This window comes from Oncorhynchus clarkii, chromosome 16, assembly GCF_045791955.1.
Source record: "Oncorhynchus clarkii lewisi isolate Uvic-CL-2024 chromosome 16, UVic_Ocla_1.0, whole genome shotgun sequence".
In the NCBI taxonomy this organism is placed as follows: domain Eukaryota; kingdom Metazoa; phylum Chordata; class Actinopteri; order Salmoniformes; family Salmonidae; genus Oncorhynchus; species Oncorhynchus clarkii.
The window spans coordinates 74,370,552-74,391,227 of NC_092162.1; the positions used below are offsets into that span (position 1 = coordinate 74,370,552).

At 46.7% G+C, this 20,676-nt stretch overlaps 1 protein-coding gene across 4 annotated transcripts in view; it reads right to left on the minus strand.

The window, feature by feature from the left end:
- The window catches only part of LOC139369014 (ubiquitin-like modifier-activating enzyme 1), a 72,658-nt gene that overhangs the window by 26,000 nt on the left and 25,982 nt on the right, over window positions 1–20,676 (minus strand). For all 4 annotated transcript variants that reach the window (XR_011627027.1, XR_011627026.1, XM_071108586.1 and 1 more), the window contains exons 2-11: window positions 19,294–19,410; window positions 19,129–19,187; window positions 15,936–16,104; window positions 15,297–15,431; window positions 13,091–13,288; window positions 11,515–11,647; window positions 8,475–8,572; window positions 8,010–8,156; window positions 2,602–2,778; window positions 207–317 (exon numbers count right to left, since the gene is read on the minus strand). Coding sequence is in view for 2 of the 4 variants with exons in the window: in XM_071108586.1 (XP_070964687.1) it covers window positions 207–317; window positions 2,602–2,778; window positions 8,010–8,156; window positions 8,475–8,572; window positions 11,515–11,647; window positions 13,091–13,288; window positions 15,297–15,431; window positions 15,936–16,104; window positions 19,129–19,187; window positions 19,294–19,410 (1,344 nt within the window). In the remaining 2 variants the exon portion in view is untranslated. The remainder of the gene's footprint in view (window positions 1–206; window positions 318–2,601; window positions 2,779–8,009; window positions 8,157–8,474; window positions 8,573–11,514; window positions 11,648–13,090; window positions 13,289–15,296; window positions 15,432–15,935; window positions 16,105–19,128; window positions 19,188–19,293; window positions 19,411–20,676) is intronic.

Here is a 20,676-nt window from a genome sequence, read left to right on the forward strand (position 1 = left end):
AAAGGAGAACAGGTGAGACTGTAAAGGAGAACAGGTAGAAGGTGAGGCTTTATAGTTCTACTTGAAATAGTGGCATGATGTGTTTTGTGCCAGACCTGTAGTGCCTGAATGTGTTTGGCCTGTGAGGGTTTGTGTTCGGTGTGTGCATATTGGTGGGCGGTGTGTGTTGAGTATGGTAGACGTCGGAGTGTGTGAAATGTACTCACAGGGGCACAGTCCTCCTCAGTGAGCATGGCTCCTCCCTCTTCCTCAGACAGACACTCCAGAGCATCAAAATACAGCCACTGCATCATGGGCATGAACTTCCCTGTACACGCCTAGGACAGACACACAGTTATAATACTGTACAGCCACTGCATCATGGGCATGAACTTCCCTGTACACGCCTAGGACAGACACACAGTTATAATACTGTACAGCTACTGAATCATGGAAATGAACAGGTGTGGGAAATTAGCACCCGCCACGGGTGGGTCACAGCATTTGGTATCATTTGTTATATTATCCAATGCTCAAAATGTAGAAGTTGGTTGAATGAACCTGAAAGGTACAGTGAGACTTTGTGCTGCGGTTTCTTGGCTAGTTTTTGTGTTCACATGCTAGGTTGTTTTTCAATATCAGTTTGAGTCTGCCGGTAGACACGGACACTACCGGCAGGGAGTGGATCTGATGGAGGGACAATAGAGCCCTGAGTACCAGGCCATTAGGACCTGATGGAGGGACAACAGAGCCCTGAGTACCAGGCCATTAGGACCTGATGGAGGGACAACAGAGCCCTGAGTACCAGGCCATTAGGACCTGATGAAGGGACAAGAGAGTCCTGAGTACCAGGCCATTAGGACCTGATGGAGAGACAAGAGAGCCCTGAGTACCAGGCCATTAGGACCTGATGGAGGGACATCGAAACCCTGAGTACCAGGCCATTAGGACCTGATGGAGGGACAATAGAGCCCTGAGTACCAGGCCATTAGTACCTGATGGAGGGACAATAGAGCCCTGAATACCAGGCCATTAGGACCTGATGGAGGGACAATAGAGCCCTGAGTACCAGGCCATTAGGACCTGATGGAGGGGCAATAGAACCCTGAGTACCAGGCCATTAGGACCTGATGGGGGGACAATAGAGCCCTGAGTACCAGGCCATTAGGACCTGATGGAGGGGCAATAGAACCCTGAGTACCAGGCCATTAGGACCTGATGTTGGGACAATAGAGCCCTGAGTACCAGGCCATTAGGACCTGATGGAGGGACAAGAGAGTCCTGAGTACCAGGCCATTAGGACCTGATGGAGAGACAAGAGAGCCCTGAGTACCAGGCCATTAGGACCTGATGGAGGGACATTGAAACCCTGAGTACCAGGCCATTAGGACCTGATGGAGGGACAATAGAGCCCTGAGTACCAGGCCATTAGGACCTGATGGAGGGGCAATAGAGTCCTGAGTACCAGGCCATTAGGACCTGATGGAGGGACAACAGAGCCCTGAGTACCAGGCCATTAGGACATGATGGTCATTAGAGAGTTGGGTACAACCTACACATGTCCAAAATGCATAAGAGGAGATTACCGTGACCCAACGGTCACGTGGAATTTTACTACATTCAAGACTCATGACTGCCGTGTGTGTCGTTAATATGGTCACCTAACAACAACCCTAACAACACTCAGCGTTCCCAGGAAGTATTCATAGCCCTCGACTTCCTCCGCATTCTGCTGTCTTATATCCCGAATCTAAAATTGATTAAATTTAGACTTGAAATGTCTTGGAGTCAGTAACTAACCCCTTTGTTATGGCAAGCCTAAATAAGTTCAGGAGTAACAAAGACAAAAAATAAGTTGCAATAATAGTGTTTTGAATAACTACCTCATCTTTGTACATCACACAACACCAAAGTTGAAAAAAATAAGAAATAAGTCTGGTATATAAACCAATGTAACGTAGAAAGAACCTCAATGTGAGCGGTCAACAATGCCGTCTCGAGGGCTTTCAGGCCGATGAGGGCGAGCTTGAGCCCAGGTCCTCAGCCATCTGGCTCATTGCGCTCTAGCAACTCCTGCAGGCTGATTTCGGGTCTTCAGTTGAACGGTGCTTCCTCCGACACGCGGGTGTTAAGAAGCGCGGTTTTGGCGGTTCATGTTTCGGAGGACGCGTGACTCCAACTTTGCCGCTCCCTTTCGGGAGTTGCAGCGATGAGACAAGATTGGGGTGGGGCGGTAAATAAAAATAAATAAACTGCGTAATAATGGTGAGGAACACCTCAAGCACCACGACAGTGCATTTTTCCCCACCATTGTAAAACATTAACATTTCAGAAGCTCGGATAAACGTGACCTACTTCATGGCTCCCTAGCGCCCCCCTAAATGTGATTTCTGTCATTCTGAGCACCATGGGTGGACACCCTAATCAGGTTACGCACCCAATGCATATGAGTCTGGTAAATAAAAAAATACAGCGGACACACACACACACACACACACACACACACACACACACACACACACACACACACACACACACACACACACACACACACACACACACACTAACCATATTGAGCAGAAAGACAGTTTTGAGTAGACAGGAAGGTGAGCCGCTCCTTACCTTCATTACTTCCTGTGCGGCCAGTCCACCAATGAAAGCATTGATTGGTGCCAGGTCGCCGGCGGAGACGAAGGCCAGTTTCTTAATGAGCTTGTCATCCAGCTCGTCCACCTTAGCTGACCCCGTCTGGCTGGAGTTAACCTCTTTAGCCAGGGACACCAACTCCTCTCCATCAGCCTGGAACACACCACAAAGCATTACATTGATAGGCATGACAAGGTGCAGAAAGCATTCCACAGGGATGCTGGCCCATGTTGACTACAATGCTTCCAACAGTTGTGTCAAGATGGCTGGGTGTCATTTGGGTGGTGGACCATTCTTGATGCACACTGGAAACTTGAGTGTGAAAAACCCAGCAGCGTTGCAGTTCTTGACACAAACTGGTTCACCTGGCAACTACTATCATACCCTGTTCAAAGGCACTTACATCTTTGGTCTTACCCATTCACCCTCTAAATGGCACACATACACAATCCATGTCTCACAGTGGTGCAACCAATTACCTTCAGAAGTCACATAATTAGTTAAAGTCCACCTGTGTGCAATCTAAGTGTCACATGATCTCAGTATATATACACCTGTTCTGAAAGGCCCCAGTCTGCAACACCACTAAACAAGGGGCACCACCAAGCAAGCGGCACCATGAAGACCAAGGAGCTCTCCAAACAGGTCAGGGACAAATTTGTGGAGAAGTACAGATCAGGGTTAAGTTATTAAAAAATATCAGAAACTTTGAACATCCCACAAAGCACCATTAAATCCATTATTAAAAATTTGAAAGAATATGGCACCACAACAAACCTGCCAAGAGAGGGCCGCCCACCAAAACTCACACCAGGCAAGGAGGGCATTAATCAGAGAGGCAACAAAGAGACCAAAGATAACCCGGAAGGAGCCGCAGAGCTCTACAGCTGAGATTGGAGTATCTGTCCATAGGACCACTTTAAGCCGTACACTCCACAGAGCTGGGCTTCACGGAAGATAAAAGCCACTGCTTAAAGAAGAAAAAAATAAAAGAAACACGTTTGGTGTTTGCCAAAAGGCATGTGGGAGAAGGTACTCTAATCAGTTGAGACAAAAATGGATTTTTTTGGCCATCAAGGAAAACGCTATGTCTGGCGCAAACTCAACATCTCTCATCACCCCGAGATCACCATCCCCACAGTAAAGCATGGTGGTGGCAGCATGTTTTTCATCTGCAGGGACTGGGAAACTGGTCAGAATTGAAGGATGGCGCTAAATACAGGGAAATTCTTGAAACTTGTACGGAGGTTCACCTTCCAACAGGACAATGGTCCTAAGCATACTGCTAAAGCAACACTCGAGTGGTTTAAGGGGAAACATTTAAATGTCTTGGAATGGGCTAGTCAAAGCCCAGACCTTAATCCAATTGAGGATCTGTGGTATGACTTAAAAGATTGCTGTACACAAGTGGAACCCATCCAACTTGAAGGAGCTGGAGCAGTTTTGCCTTGAAGAATGGACAAAAATCCCAGTTGGTAGATGTGCCAAGCTTGTGCCAAGAGACATGCCCCAAGAGACTTGCAGCTGTAATTGCTGTAAAAGCTGGCTCTACAAAGTATTGACTTTGGGGGGGGGGGGGGGGGGGGGTGAATAGCACGCTCAAGTTCTGTTTTTTTGTCTTATTTTTTTTGTTTTTGTCAGTTTAAACTAGAAATGTGTTTTTTGCATTGACAGAGTACTGACAGAGTACTGACAGAGTACTGACAGAGTACTGACAGAGCTTGTACTGGTTGCATGTCAATGCACCGCATCCGGCGTCGTCGTGGTGACAGAAAGGTGAACCACGAGCGGTGTTTGTCAGACCATGAGACATCCTGGAAATCGGCCCACTTACAAAATAATCTGTAGCGCCCGAATGGTTTGGCCTACAAACTATAATGACCCTTTATGTAAAGATCAGACTCATTGACACGACGGTGTACTCCGTTTTGCTCTACCTCCCCCCCATAAGCATCTTAGGACTTGTAAGTTGGTATAGGCGATTTGCCAACTTCTGTCTAACAGTTTGGGCCACACACTATTTTGCCCACTCTGTGGAAAGGTGAGATTCATGAACACGTACGTAGGTTGTTTTGCTAAAGGACACCCACATGCCTCATGACTCATCTGAAAGTCCCCTGGTACCGGTTGAAAAAGAAAAAAAAAAATCGATCCTATGGAGACATTAATGCCAAAATAAGGGGTCAAATACATGTTTAAAAAATAAATTAAAAAACATTTCCTGATCTTATTTCTCTCTCTCTCAGATAGACATGTCAGAACAAACGGACCCTTTTATGGGCATAAACCTGCCTTCAGGTTGGGAGGGGTTTGGCCAGCCGGGATGACCTTGTCCCACTGCGCTTTAGTGACTCCTTGTGGCGGGTCGGGTGCCTGCAAGCTGAACCCGGTCGCCAGCTGGACAGTGTTTCCTCCGACACGAGGTAAAAGCACACAAAAAAAAAAAACTGGAAATTCACGAGAACCACAACGCCTACTCCACCCATGCTCCAACCAAGGTTTTACAGCACACAGCTTTGACCTACTACAGTAGCTATGTTGGTCTATTGTACTTCAAACTATGTGTAGGCAGGTTGCTTAGGATTCAAACCTTCTCAAACAGTCTGATTCATACTGTTAGAGGTGCTTCTAGAATAATGTGATTTGTACCACATATAAGTTAAAATATGAGGATTCTTCACACACCACAGGAATCCAATTCCGCAACATTTTCCATCTTTTTAAAATGATTAACATGACCTTTGCTTTTATACTTACAAGACCATCATACTTGAGTGAGCTGTTTGTTATTGTAGTAATGTGGTGACTTATAGTACCGTACTTCCTTAAATCTATATTTTAGAAAAATCTAAATTTCATAACATATTTCTTGGGGTCAGTAGATGCCCAACATATCACCAGGTGGTGTGTTGGGCAGTCTCTCATCTATAGAGGCAGGGCCTAAAATGAACACCTGCCACCTGCGGGTTTAGGCATGGGTGGGTAAGACATTCATTCCAGTAGCCACGTTGGTGGGTAAGACATTCATTCCAGTAGCCACGTTGGTGGGTAAGACATTCATTCCAGTAGCCACGTTGGTGGGTAAGACATTCATTCCAATAGCCACGTTGGTGGGTAAGACATTCATTCCAGTAGCCACGTTGGTGGGTAAGACATTCATTCCAGTAGCCACGTTGGTGGGTAAGACATTCATTCCAGTAGCCACGTTGGTGGGTAAGACCTTCATTCCAATAGCCACGTTGGTGGGTAAGACATTCATTCCAGTAGCCACGTTGGTGGGTAAGACATTCATTCCAGTAGCCACGTTGGTGGGTAAGACATTCATTCCAATAGCCACGTTGGTGGGTAAGACATTCATTCCAGTAGCCACGTTGGTGGGTAAGACATTCATTCCAGTAGCCACGTTGGTGGGTAAGACCTTCATTCCAATAGCCACGTTGGTGGGTAAGACATTCATTCCAGTAGCCACGTTGGTGGGTAAGACATTCATTCCAATAGCCACGTTGGTGGGTAAGACATTCATTCCAGTAGCCACGTTGGTGGGTAAGACATTCATTCCAGTAGCCACGTTGGTGGGTAAGACATTCATTCCAGTAGCCACGTTGTTGGGTAAGACATTCATTCCAGTAGCCACGTTGGTGGGTAAGACATTCATTCCAATAGCCACGTTGGTGGGTAAGACATTCATTCCAGTAGCCACGTTGGTGGGTAAGACATTCATTCCAGTAGCCACGTTGGTGGGTAAGACATTCATTCCAATAGCCACGTTGGTGGGTAAGACATTCATTCCAGTAGCCACGTTGGTGGGTAAAACATTCATTCCAGTAGCCACGTTGGTGGGTAAGACATTCATTCCAGTAGCCACGTTGGTGGGTAAGACATTCATTCCAGTAGCCACGTTGGTGGGTAAGACATTCATTCCAGTAGCCACGTTGGTGGGTAAGACATTCATTCCAGTAGCCACGTTGGTGGGTAAGACATTCATTCCAGTAGCCAAGTTGGTGGGTAAGACATTCATTCCAGTAGCTACATTGGTGGGTAAGACATTCATTCCAATAGCCACGTTGGTGGGTAAGACATTCATTCCAGTAGCCACGTTGGTGGGTAAGACCTTCATTCCAGTAGCCACGTTGGTGGGTAAGATATTCATTCCAGTAGCCACGTTGGTGGGTAAGACATTCATTCCAGTAGCCACGTTGGTGGGTAAGACATTCATTCCAGTAGCCACGTTGGTGGGTAAGACATTCATTCCAGTAGCCACGTTGGTGGGTAAGACATTCATTCCAGTAGCCACGTTGGTGGGTAAGACATTCATTCCAGTAGCCACGTTGGTGGGTAAGACATTCATTCCAGTAGCCACGTTGGTGGGTAAGACATTCATTCCAGTAGCCACGTTGGTGAGTAAGACATTCATTCCAGTAGCCACGTTGGTGGGTAAGACATTCATTCCAGTAGCCACGTTGGTGGGTAAGACATTCATTCCAGTAGCCACATTGGTGGGTAAGACATTCATTCCAGTTGCCACGTTGGTGGGTAAGACATTCATTCCAGTAGCCACGTTGGTGGGTAAGACATTCATTCCAGTAGCCACGTTGGTGGGTAAGACATTCATTCCAGTAGCCACGTTGGTGGGTAAGACATTCATTCCAGTAGCCACGTTGGTGGGTAAGACATTCATTCCAGTAGCCACGTTGAAACTAAGTAGAACACATTCATTCATTCTTGTTTAACAAGATTTGATTGATGGGATTATCATTATGTGTGTGTGTGTGTGTCTGTGTGTACCTGGCACCAGGGCTTGGGCAGCCTGCTGTGTTTCCTCTGGTAGCTGTGTAGAGCATGGAAGCCCAGGTACAGGTGTGTGTGTGTGTGTGTGTGTGTATACAGGTGTGTGTATGTACCTGGCACCAGGGCTTGGGAAGCAAAAGGTGGCGCTACAAAGTATTAACTTAAGGGGGCTGAATAATTTTGCACGCCCAATTTTTCAGTTTTTGATTTGTTAAAAAAGTTTGAAATATCCAATAAATGTCGTTCCACTTCATGATTGTGTCCCACTTGTTGTTGATTCTTCACAAAAAAATACAGTTTTATATCTTTATGTTTGAAGCCTGAAATGTGGCAAAAGGTTGCAAAGTTCAAGGGGGCCGAATACTTTCGCAAGGCACTGTATGTACCTGGCACCAGGGCTTGGGCAGCCTGCTGTTTCCTCTGGTAGCTGTGTAGAGCCGGGAAGCCCAGGTACAGGTGTGTGTGTGTATACAGGTGTGTGTATGTACCTGGCACCAGGGCTTGGGAAGCCTGCTGTGTTTCCTCTGGTAGCTGTGTAGAGCCGGGAAGCCCAGGTACAGGTGTGTGTGTGTGTGTATACAGGTGTGTGTATGTACCTGGCACCAGGGCTTGGGCAGCCTGCTGTGTTTCCTCTGGTAGCTGTGTAGAGCCTGGAAGCCCAGGTGAAGCTGTCCTGGTCGCTCAAACTTAGCAAAGTCTGTCACCACAAACTCTGGCTCTGTCATGGAAGTGGTGAAGGATTTCTACAGAGAGAGAGAAGGCGAGACGCGAATTAACTCAACCTTTCTTCCAACAAGTAATAGTGAACTATGCACTGTTGGAGATTATTTTACTGGTGAAATCTACACGTCGTGGTTAGTCAGAAATGACATTTTCCCCCATTGATCTGTTACGCAACCTGCACATTTTACCAGGCTTGTACCCACTACATTAAACATTGGTCTAATGACAGTAAACTGTCTGCCACATCACAGTAACAGAACGGTTTAACGAGAACCAACACATTCCACCCTCTACATGAACTTGACACCATGACATGCGGACAAATGTCTGGTACTTACGAAGGCCACCTTCTGGGGCATCTTGACCTGAGAGACGATGCCTCCCCTGACGTAGTCGGAGAACCCTGTGGTGTCACAGATACTGAAGGTGTAGGGGCCTGGACGAAGAGAGAGGGGGGGACGGAGAGAGAGAGAGAGGGGGACGGAGAGAGAGAGAGGGGGGGACGGAGAGAGAGAGAGAGGGGGGGACGGAGAGAGAGAGAGGGGGGGACGGAGAGAGAGAGAGGGGGGGACGGAGAGAGAGAGAGGGGGGGACGGAGAGAGAGGGGGGGGGACGGAGAGAGAGGGACGGACGGAGAGAGAGGGACGGACGGAGAGAGAGGGACGGACGGAGAGAGAGGGACGGACGGAGAGAGAGGGACGGACGGAGAGAGAGGGACGGACGGAGAGAGAGGGACGGAGAGAGAGAACGTACTGACTTCAGAAGATTTCTTCCAGAGTATTGAATAGGAAATACACAGCCTGGTCCCAGTAGTACTGTGATACACAGCCTGGTCCCAGTAGTACTGTGATTCGCAGCCTGGTCCCAGTACTGTGATTCACAGCCTGGTCCCAGTAGTACTGTGATACACAGCCTGGTCCCAGTAGTACTGTGATTTGCAGCCTGGTCCCAGTAGTACTGTGATTCGCAGCCTGGTCCCAGTAGTGCTGTGATTCGCAGCCTGGTCCCAGTACTGTGATTCGCAGCCTGGTGCTAGGACTGTTCGTGCAGTCCAGCCCAATCATAGGGCCATTGTCACACCATTACAGGCAGATCTGAGACCAGGCTACGATATCATAAAATTGATGTGTCACATCAATTCAACAGGTCTACCTTACAGTGAAATGCTGAAATACAAGCCCCTAACCTCTTGAATGTAATGGCAAAATGTAGACTGAAGCCTAAATAGACAAACCCAGAAGTAACTGCTATTCATGTGTAAATATATGATTCTGACATGTAAAAAAAAACAGGTGAACAATATCAGGGGAAATAAATGGGATTGTTAGACCTAACAACTAGAAATGGGCAGATGGTTTAGTAAGTGGTGTCAGGTGTGGTCACGGGATGTTTCCAAGTGTCCCTAAACCTCTCCAAAGTGGCATATGTCTAAATTAGATCATTCCAGTGCTATTTATATATTTGCAATCCCTAAATGCTATTTGTCCAGTATAAAAACACAATTTCTACCACATCAACCTCACTCCAACATTGTGGTGGTGTTCTGGGGTATCCAGGGGACATTCAAGTGTCCTTTCAGCCTCTCCAAAGTGTCACCAACCAATGAATGCCTACAGCGGCAGCATCATAGTAGGCACTCTGTGGACATTCGACGTTGCCATTACGTCATACATCATCAGATAACGATGAGAATGGGGGCGTGTTCGGACCTCCCTCTTCCTGTAGTCCACGATCAGCTCCTTTGTCTTGCTCACGTTGAGGGAGAGGTTGTTGTCCTGGCACCACACGGCCAGGTCTCTGACCTCCTCCCTATAGGCTGTCTCCTCCCTGCCGGTGATCAGGCCCTACCACCAGGTCTCTGACCTCCTCCCTATAGGCTGTCTCATCGTTGTCGGTGGTCTGGCCTACCACTGTTGTGTCGTCAGCAAACTTAATGGTTGTGTTGGGAGTCGTGCTTGGCCACGCAGTCGCGGGTGAACAGAGAGTACAGGAGGGGACTAAGCGCGTACCCCTGAGGGGCTCCAGTGTTGAGGATCAGCATGGCAGATGTGCTGTTAACTACCCTCACCACCTGGGGGGCGGCCCGTCAGGAAGTCCAGGATCCAGAGGGAGGTGTCTCGCATTCTCACGTAGGTGTTCCTTTTGTCCAGGTGGGAAAGGGCAGCATGGAGTGCGAGATTGCTTCATCTGTGGATCTGTTGGGGCGCTATGCGAATTGAAGGGGTCTAGGATTTCCTGGATGATGGTGTTGATGTGAGTCATGACCAGCCTTTCGAAGCACTTCATGGCTACAGACGTGAGCATTACGGGTCGGTAGTCTGCATTACGGGTCGGTAGTCTGCATTACGGGTCGGTAGTCTGCATTACGGGTCGGTAGTCTGCATTACGGGTCGGTGGTCGGTAGTCTGCATTACGGGTCGGTAGTCATCATTACGGGTCGGTAGTCAGCATTACGGGTCGGTAGTCAGCATTACGGGTCGGTAGTCAGCATTACGGGTCGGTAGTCAGCATTACGGGTCGGTAGTCATCATTACGGGTCGGTAGTCTGCATTACGGGTAGGTAGTCTGCATTACGGGTCGGTAGTCTGCATTACGGGTCGGTAGTCAGCATTACGGGTCGGTAGTCAGCATTACGGGTCGGTAGTCAGCATTACGGGTCGGTAGTCAGCATTACGGGTCGGTAGTCAGCATTACGGGTCGGTAGTCAGCATTACGGGTCGGTAGTCAGCATTACGGGTCGGTAGTCAGCATTACGGGTCGGTAGTCAGCATTACGGGTCGGTAGTCATCATTACGGGTCGGTAGTCAGCATTACGGGTCGGTAGTCAGCATTACTGGTCGGTAGTCAGCATTACGGGTCGGTAGTCAGCATTACTGGTCGGTAGTCAGCATTACTGGTCGGTAGTCAGCATTACGGGTCGGTAGTCAGCATTACGGGTCGGTAGTCATCATTACGGGTCGGTAGTCACTAAGGCAACCAGTGTTCTTGGGCACAGGGACTATGGTCGTCTGTTTGAAACATGTAGGTATTACAGACCCGTTAGGGAGAGTTTGAAAATATCAGTGACACTTGCCAGTTGTTCCGTGCATGCCCCGAGTACACGTCCTGGTAATCCAGCTGGCCCTGCGGCCTTGTGAATGGATGTCATGGATTTGAGCCTGGTCTGGGGAAGGAGTATATCCTTCTCGTCGTACTCAATAAAGAAAACAAATCTTTGTCCAGTTCGAGGTGAGTAATCGCTGTACTGATTTACAGAAGCTCTTTTCGGTCATAAGAGACGGTAGCAGCAACATTGTGTACAAAATAACACGAAAAAAAATCACAAAATACCACAGTTGATTAGGCTGATACTAAGTATTGCTACAGGATAGGACTCACCCAAGGTCTTGATCTCTATTGGCTGGCAGCTGTTGAGCTCCGTCATGCCCTGCACCTCAGTGAAGATCACAGAGTCTCCACTCTCAAACCCGTGGCGAGCCTCGTCCAAACACGTCACCACGCCTGCTGCATCCTAACAGGGTGAGAAGCAGAGATGAGATCTGCACAGCATGGGAAGCCAGGAACAGAGGTTACCAGCTCCACTCCATGATACAATTAAAATGTAAGAGAGTGCTAGGAAGACTGGGGGAGGGGGTGTATGTATCACACATATGATGAGTGGTCCTTCGTTGCTCTTTGTAGAGCACGGCGCTTGTAACACCAGGGGGTAGTGGGTTCGATTCCTGGGGCCACCCATAAGTAAAATGGATGCACGCATGACTAAGTCGCTTTGGATAAAAGCATCTGCTGAACGGCATATCAGTCAGTGTTTCCAAAACTGCTTTTCTTATCCTGAAATGGTACACACTGACAACCGTCCCAGTGTTGAGCCGAGTTCCAGACTGAGTTCTGGTGTAGCGAGGTACTAATCAGAGGGGCTCCTGGTATCAAACCACAGCATCTACAGCTCCAGTAGTGGACTAACCACCGTTACCGTTCAGGGGACACGCTGCTCTGCCTTTCCAGATGCTGTAACTAGTCAGTTGGTCGTCTCTTCTCTCTGCAGTCGGGTGCTGCATTCTGGCTGAGCCTTGGATACAGCAGCCGGTATATTGGCTGAGCCTTGGATACAGCAGCCGGTATATTGGCTGAGCCTTGGATACAGCAGCCGGTATATTGGCTGAGCCTTGGATACAGCAGCCGGTATATTGGCTGAGCCTTGGATACAGCAGACGGTATATTGGCTGAGCCTTGGATACAGCAGACGGTATATTGGCTGAGCCTTGGATACAGCAGCCGGTATATTGGCTGAGCCTTGGATACAGCAGCCGGTATATTGGCTGAGCCTTGGATACAGCAGCCGGTATATTGGCTGAGCCTTGGATACAGCAGCCGGTATATTGGCTGAGCCTTGGATACAGCAGCCGGTATATTGGCTGAGCCTTGGAAACAGCAGCCGGTATATTGGCTGAGCCTTGGATACAGCAGCCGGTATATTGGCTGAGCCTTGGATACAGCAGCCGGTATATTGGCTGAGCCTTGGAAACAGCAGCCGGTATATTGGCTGAGCCTTGGAAACAGCAGCCGGTATATTGGCTGAGCCTTGGATACAGCAGAGTATTGCCCCAAACGCGGATCACTCGTTCGCTTACAGCCAGTAGTGATCCAACCCTCCCAAACTTTACTCATTGGATCTACACGAATCACGCAGGTCACCTATTTTGGATTCAAAACGGCGAATTTCACCGTAAGGTGACTAGTTTGCATCCCTGTATTTTGATAAAATTATACAATTATTAGTGGGTCTCAAATTTGTGGAAGGCTTATATTTTTCCTAAGTATAATTTCACAAGCCCTGAATTCATGACATTAATTTCTGTCTGAAATGCAGCGTATTTGACCTTTAAATTGTACAACAAAAAGCTTATTTAGACTTAAAAACCTCCACAGCCTGAATTGTAGTAAAGGTACTAACCTTGGTGATCATGGAGATCATAGCAGAGAGAGGCTGCTCTCCGTTGGTATCGATCACCAGCATCTCCTCTCCGAAGTCACAGAAGAGTTGTCCGAAAAGTCCCCGTGTGTCAGCGATCACCAGCTTGATGCCGTTACTGTGACAGAAGTCTCCGACACGCTGCTGCTCTTCTAGAGGGGAGTTGGTCAGGACCACAACCTACAACACAGAGACGTGTTATCACACATTCAATGTTTATAAAAAATATATATTAATTCAGAAGAGAATTGCATTAAAAACAAAGTCCAAAATCCGTCTCGACCATATATGGTGGGAGAATATAGCATGATTAGAGTGAACAGAAGGTCGTCATGGCAACGGTCAAAAAGAGGTCGCTGCTCAATTCAACTCACTGCTCCGTGGCAACGAGGTCCTTTAAACACCAACTGACAAGCTAGCGCCTGCAGGTTCCTGTGTGATAACTCCTGTTTCTGTAGTGAGACCGCTTGATGTACAGTACACCCCCTGGACATTACCTGTACCAGTGTAATGCATCTAAACAGGTAACCTCACCTGGAACGGAGGCAGGTAGTCGTCGGTGAGGGCTCCAGTATAATATAGTTTAAGAGGTGTTCAAGTGTGTTAACTTCTGTGCAGCCTGATTGTGGCGCTAACATGACACAGTCCAGACTTCCAGTACAGGCTAGCAGGGAGTTAGTGGAGCTAACATGATGCAGCCCAGACTCCCAGTACAGGCTAGCAGTGAGTTAGTGGAGCTAACATGATGCAGTCCAGACTCCCAGGCTAGCAGTGAGTTAGTGGAGCTAACATGATACAGCCCAGACTCCCAGGCTAGCAGTGAGTTAGTGGAGCTAACATGATGCAGCCCAGACTCCCAGTACAGGCTAGCAGTGAGTTAGTGGAGCTAACATGATGCAGCCCAGGCTAGCAGTGAGTTAGTGGAGCTAACATGATGCAGTCCAGACTCCCAGGATAGCAGGGAGTTAGTGGAGCTAACATGATACAGGCTTGCAGGGAGTTAGTGGAGCTAACATGATGCAGTTCAGACTTCCAGTACAGGCTAGCAGTGAGTTAGTGGAGCTAACATGATGCAGCCCAGACTCCCAGGCTAGCAGGGAGTTAGTGGAGCTAACATGATGCAGTCCAGACTCTCAGTACAGGCTAGCAGTGAGTTAGTGGAGCTAACATGAAGCAGTCCAGACTCCCAGTACAGGCTAGCAGTGAGTTAGTGGAGCTAACATGATGCAGTCCAGACTCTCAGTACAGGCTAGCAGGGAGTTAGTGGCGCTAACATGATACAGTCCAGACTCCCATTGCAGGCTAGCAGTGAGTTAGTGGAGCTAACATGATACAGTCCAGACTCCCAGGCTAGCAGTGAGTTAGTGGAGCTAACATGATGCAGCCCAGACTCCCAGGCTAGCAGTGAGTTAGTGGAGCTAACATGATACAGCCCAGACTCCCAGGCTAGCAGTGAGTTAGTGGAGCTAACATGATGCAGCCCAGACTCCCAGGCTAGCAGTGAGTTAGTGGAGCTAACATGATGCAGTCCAGACTCTCAGTACAGGCTAGCAGTGAGTTAGTGGAGCTAACATGAAGCAGCCCAGACTCCCAGGCTTGCAGTGAGTTAGTGGAGCTAACATGATGCAGTCCAGACTCTCAGTACAGGCTAGCAGTGAGTTAGTGGAGCTAACATGATGCAGCCCAGACTCCCAGTACAGGCTAGCAGTGAGTTAGTGGAGCTAACATGATGCAGCCCAGATTCCCAGTACAGGCTAGCAGTGAGTTAGTGGAGCTAACATGAAGCAGCCCAGACTCCCAGGCTTGCAGTGAGTTAGTGGAGCTAACATGATGCAGTCCAGACTCTCAGTACAGGCTAGCAGGGAGTTAGTGGAGCTAACATGATACAGCCCAGACTCCCAGTACAGGCTAGAGGTTGGCTGGGATGATGGACAGGCTTGATCACAGACACATTTGACAGAAGTCCTAAAAATACAGTTTTAGTATGCAAAATGTACCACAGTCAGTATACCGTGCAACACTAGTCATCAGTAAGGGCTCCAGTGTAATGTAGTTTAACCAGTCAATGGGGGTTGATGGGTAATGTAGTTTATACCCTACCTGGAACAGAGTCAGGTAGTCATCAGTGAGGGCTTCAGAGTAATGTAGTTTCACTAGGTAAGGGGGTAGATGGGTAATGTAGTTTTACCTGAAACTGAGTCAGGTAATCATCGGTGAGGGCTTCAGTGTAGGCCACTACTGGTACGTAGCTGTTGAGTTCAGCCAGGCGAGTCTGAGACACCTCAGCCCTGTTCTTCCCCAGATCCTCTTCTCTCAGGTAGAACTGGAGACAAAGACAGGGCCGTGACAGAGACAGGGCCGTGACAGAGACAGGGTCGTGACAGAGACAGGGTCGTGACAGAGACAGGGTCGTGACAGAGACAGGGTCGTGACAGAGACAGGGTCGTGACAGAGACAGGGCCGTGACAGAGACAGGGCCGTGACAGAGACAGGGTCGTGACAGAGACAGGGTCGTGACAGAGACAGGGTCGTGACAGAGAGAGGGTCGTGACAGAGACAGGGTCGTGACAGAGACAGGGTCGTGACAGAGACAGGGTCGTGACAGGGTTGTGACAGAGACAGGGTTATCACAGAGGTGTTACAGAGACAGGGTCATTACAGAGACAGGGTCGTTACAGAGACAGGGTCGTTACAGAGACAGGGTCGTTACAGAGACAGGTCCTCTTCTCTCAGGTGGAACTAAACGGAAACTAACAACATGATCCAAACAATATCATCTTGACCTGAGCATGCCCAAAGAGAAGCTCCACAAACACACATCACGTACCTGTGAGGAGAGGTCTCTCCACTCGGCCTGTCCCTGGTCGTGCAGGGTAACACTCTTGACTCCTCCCAGGATGATGTTCTTAGCGATCTCCACGCCCAGCCCTCTCAGCCCTGAGACTAGGACATTGGAGCTCTGCATGCGCTTCATAGCATCATGGCCCAACACGTAGCTATGGAGGAGAGAATACAGGCTTTATAAGACTACATAACACCTCTACAACACTACGTCAGCCCTGAGACCAGGACGTTGGAGCTCTGCATGCGCTTCATAGCATCATGGCCCAACACGTAGCTATGGAGGAGAGAATACAGGCTTTATAAGACTACATAACACCTCTACAACACTACGTCAGCCCTCTCAGCCCTGAGACCAGGACGTTGGAGCTCTACGGAGAGAGACCAGAGCTGTGTTCAAATACTCACACTAATAGTACTATTTGTAAAGTAAATTGAGTATATAGTATGGATATAGTTAGTATGACAAAAGTTTCCGGACATCGTACAATATTTGCCAAAATATGTAGTACACAAGCAGTGGACACTATTTCTGTGCTTTTTGGGCCCATAATACAACTCTTCAGAAAATGGGTGTGGCTTCACATCATTTTCAGATTTGACGAAAATATGCAGCCGAAGTCCAACGAGAGCGAATACAAATTCATTGTTTAACTTCTTAAGGTATAGGGGGCAGCATTTTCACTTTTGGATAAATAACGTGCCCAATTTCAACTTCCTGCTACTCATGCCAAGAATATAAGATATGCATATTATTAGTAGATTTGGATAGAAAACACTCTGAACTTTCTAAAACTGTTTGAATCATGTCTGTGAATATAACAGAACGTATGTAGCAGGAAAAACCCAGAGGACTAACTATTGAGAATTTATTTTGAATTTTTTTTAGTTCTCATTGGGAAACGATATTTCTTAGGAACTTGTTTTCAGTTCCTACCGCTTCCACTGGATGTCACCAGTCTTTGGAATTTGGTTGAGGTTATTAATTTGTGCAATGAAGAAGTACGGCCATCTAGGAAATGGGTAACACTGTTGAGAGTTGCGCAAGACTTGAAAAGTAGCGTTAGTTTCCTCTCGTCCTCTATTGAAAACAGATAGACCCATCCTCAATTTGATCGATTATTAACGTTTAAAAATACCTGAAGTTGTAATACAAAAGTAGTTTGAAATGTTTTGGCAAAGTTTACAGGCAACTTTTGAGATATTTTGTAGTGACGTTGCGCAATCTGGAAGCTGTTTTTTTCTGGATCAAACGCGCCAAATAAATGGACATTTTGGATATATATGGACGGAATTAATCGAACAAAAGGACCATTTGTGATGTTTATGGGACATATTGGAGTGCCAACAAAAGACGCTCGTCAAAGGTAAAGGCATGTTTTATATTTTATTTCTGCGTTTTGTGTAGCGCCTGCAGTATGTTAGCTACACTGTCCTTATGAACCACATAACATATCATTACAGCAGTATGTACTGGTATGTTAGCTACGCTGTCCTTATGAACCACATAACATATCATTACAGCAGTATGTACTGGTATGTTAGCTACGCTGTCCTTATGAACCACATAGCATATCATTACAGCAGTATGTACTGGTATGTTAGCTACGCTGTCCTTATGAACCACATAGCATATCATTACAGCAGTATGTACTGGTATGTTAGTTAGCTACGCTGTCCTTATGAACCACATAGCATATCATTACAGCAGTATGTACTGGTATGTTAGTTAGCTACGCTGTCCTTATGAACCACATAGCATATCATTACAGCAGTATGTACTGGTATGTTAGTTAGCTACGCTGTCCTTATGAACCACATAGCATATCATTACAGCAGTATGTACTGGTATGTTAGTTAGCTACGCTGTCCTTATGAACCACATAGCATATCATTACAGCAGTATGTACTGGTATGTTAGTTAGCTATGCTGTCCTTATGAACCACATAACATATCATTACAGCAGTATGCACCGGTATGTTAGCTACGCTGTCCTTATGAACCACATAGCATATCATTACAGCAGTATGCACCGGTATGTTAGCTACGCTGTCCTTATGAACCACATAGCATATCATTACAGCAGTATGTACTGGTATGTTAGTTAGCTACACTGTCCTTATGAACCACATAGCATATCATTACAGCAGTATGTACTGGTATGTTAGCTACGCTGTCCTTATGAAACACATAGCATATCATTACAGCATTATGTACTGGTATGTTAGTTAGCTACACTGTCCTTATGAACCACATAGCATATCATTACAGCAGTATGTACTGGTATGTTAGCTACGCTGTCCTTATGAACCACATAGCATATCATTACAGCAGTATGTACTGGTATGTTAGCTACGCTGTCCTTATGAACCACATAGCATATCATTACAGCAGTATGTACTGGTATGTTAGTTAGCTACGCTGTCCTTATGAACCACATAGCATATCATTACAGCAGTATGTACTGGTATGTTAGCTATGCTGTCCTTATGAACCACATAGCATATCATTACAGCAGTATGTACTGGTATGTTAGTTAGCTACGCTGTCCTTATGAACCACATAGCATATCATTACAGCATTATGTACTGGTATGTTAGCTACGCTGTCCTTATGAACCACATAGCATATCATTACAGCAGTATGTACTGGTATGTTAGCTACGCTGTCCTTATGAACCACATAGCATATCATTACAGCAGTATGTACTGGTATGTTAGTTAGCTACGCTGTCCTTATGAAACACATAGCATATCATTACAGCAGTATGTACTGGTATGTTAGTTAGCTATGCTGTCCTTATGAACCACATAGCATATCATTACAGCAGTATGCCAGTATATTAACTATATGCTGTAGGCTAACTAACTAACTACCCAATGTTTATTGACTTGATTATTCCCGTCATTCTTAGCTTAGCGGTACAGTCATAGTGCGTTCTCAATGGACATTCAGGTGCTTTTGTAAATTCTCTCTGTCTATCTACTCCGATTTCAGAGCACTCTGGTCTGAGTGTATCAGAGAGCAGAATAACGGATGAATTTACCAACACTCAACACCCGTTGAATATGGCCAGTATCAGTAAACATCGGCAAAAAATGCATCATTAAATTGTTGCCTGCAGCAGTTTGTCACCAACGCTCAAGGGTTATTCAAGGGTTATAGATTTGGTACTTACAGCTGTCTGGAATACAGGCCTTCATCGATCTCAGCATCATTGCCATTCTTAGCCATGCCCTGGAGAACAACAGGAGTGAGAACCAGTCAAACTAACCCAGCAGTATGAGAGACAGTTCAGTTGTGACAGACACAGAAGACAAACAGTGTGTGTGTGTGTACGTACGTTGGTGGGTGTGTGAGACAGTTCAGTTCTGACAGAGTTAGAGGAGGAGCAGTGAGATCCCGTCTTCGTCTCTGAGTCTGACACGCGACGCTTCTTGGACAGCGGCGAGCTGGACATCTGAAAACAAACACAATTATTAGGTTGACAACCTAACAGAGACATACACACAGACAACATACCCAGTACTGGAAGACCAACCCCACCGTTTGGTACATTCGTTATATTGGCATCGAACACATCAGCCTAACAGCGACATACACACAGACAACATACCCAGTACTGGCCCCTGTCTGGAAGACCAACCCCACTGTTTGGTACATTCGTTATATTGATATCGAACACGTCACCCTCCCTAGGAGAGGAGGGTGACCTCGACAATTTATTGTTAAACGAGAGGCTGCCTGGATCTTTAATTTAAAGAACCTTGCTCCCGTCGGTCTCAACGTAGACTTTGATCTGAAGACATTCTTGTGATTATTGTGGATTTTGCTATTGTAAATGTTTGTAGGCTTATCTAGCCACATTGCATCTATGACCGTATGCTATCCATTAGTCTATGTAGCCCTATTGTATCTATGACCGTATGCTATCCATTAGCCTATGTAGCCATATTGTATCTATGACCGTATGCTATCCATTAGCCTATGTAGCCATATTGTATCTATGACCGTATGCTATCCCTTAGCCTATGTAGCCATATTGTATCTATGACCGTATGCTATCCCTTAGCCAATGTAGCCATATTGTATCTATGACCGTATGCTATCCATTCATGTTTGTTATATGTTCAATTTATATATCAGTAAATCAACCAATGATATCAAGCCACAGCCGGCCATGATTACAGACACCTGTGTGTGTCCTTTCAAACTCTAGAAACTAGTAACCCACAGTGTTTGTCATTATACCCTGAGGAAGGCTGTTGAAAAGTTGGTTGTTCTATTATTACATCTGAGCTCCTAGAGTGTGAGGCTCTCCTTTCTGTCTGACAACACAGACACACACACAGTCCTAACAGGAGTCTGTAGACTAACATACTGCAGTACCCGGACAGCCCTGACACAACCTCCTGAAGACTCCAAAATCAAAACATGAAATTTTGATGACCGTGATAGTGTGTAAATTATGAATTAGTTGGCAAGTCATTATTTAGTTGGTAAGTCATCTCAGTGCAATGAGACTGCCTGACCAACAACTGACTAAATCCTTGCCGTCTGACCAGCCAATGTCAATAGGATTAAATGAGGACTGCAAGTGAATGCATTTTCCTTCAAACAGCTGATGTAACAGTTGTAAGAATTGACAAGAGAGTCATGACTTAGCTATCCTCCTACCCTGCCTTTCGAAGGTCTTCGAAAGCCAAGTCAACAAACAGATTACCGA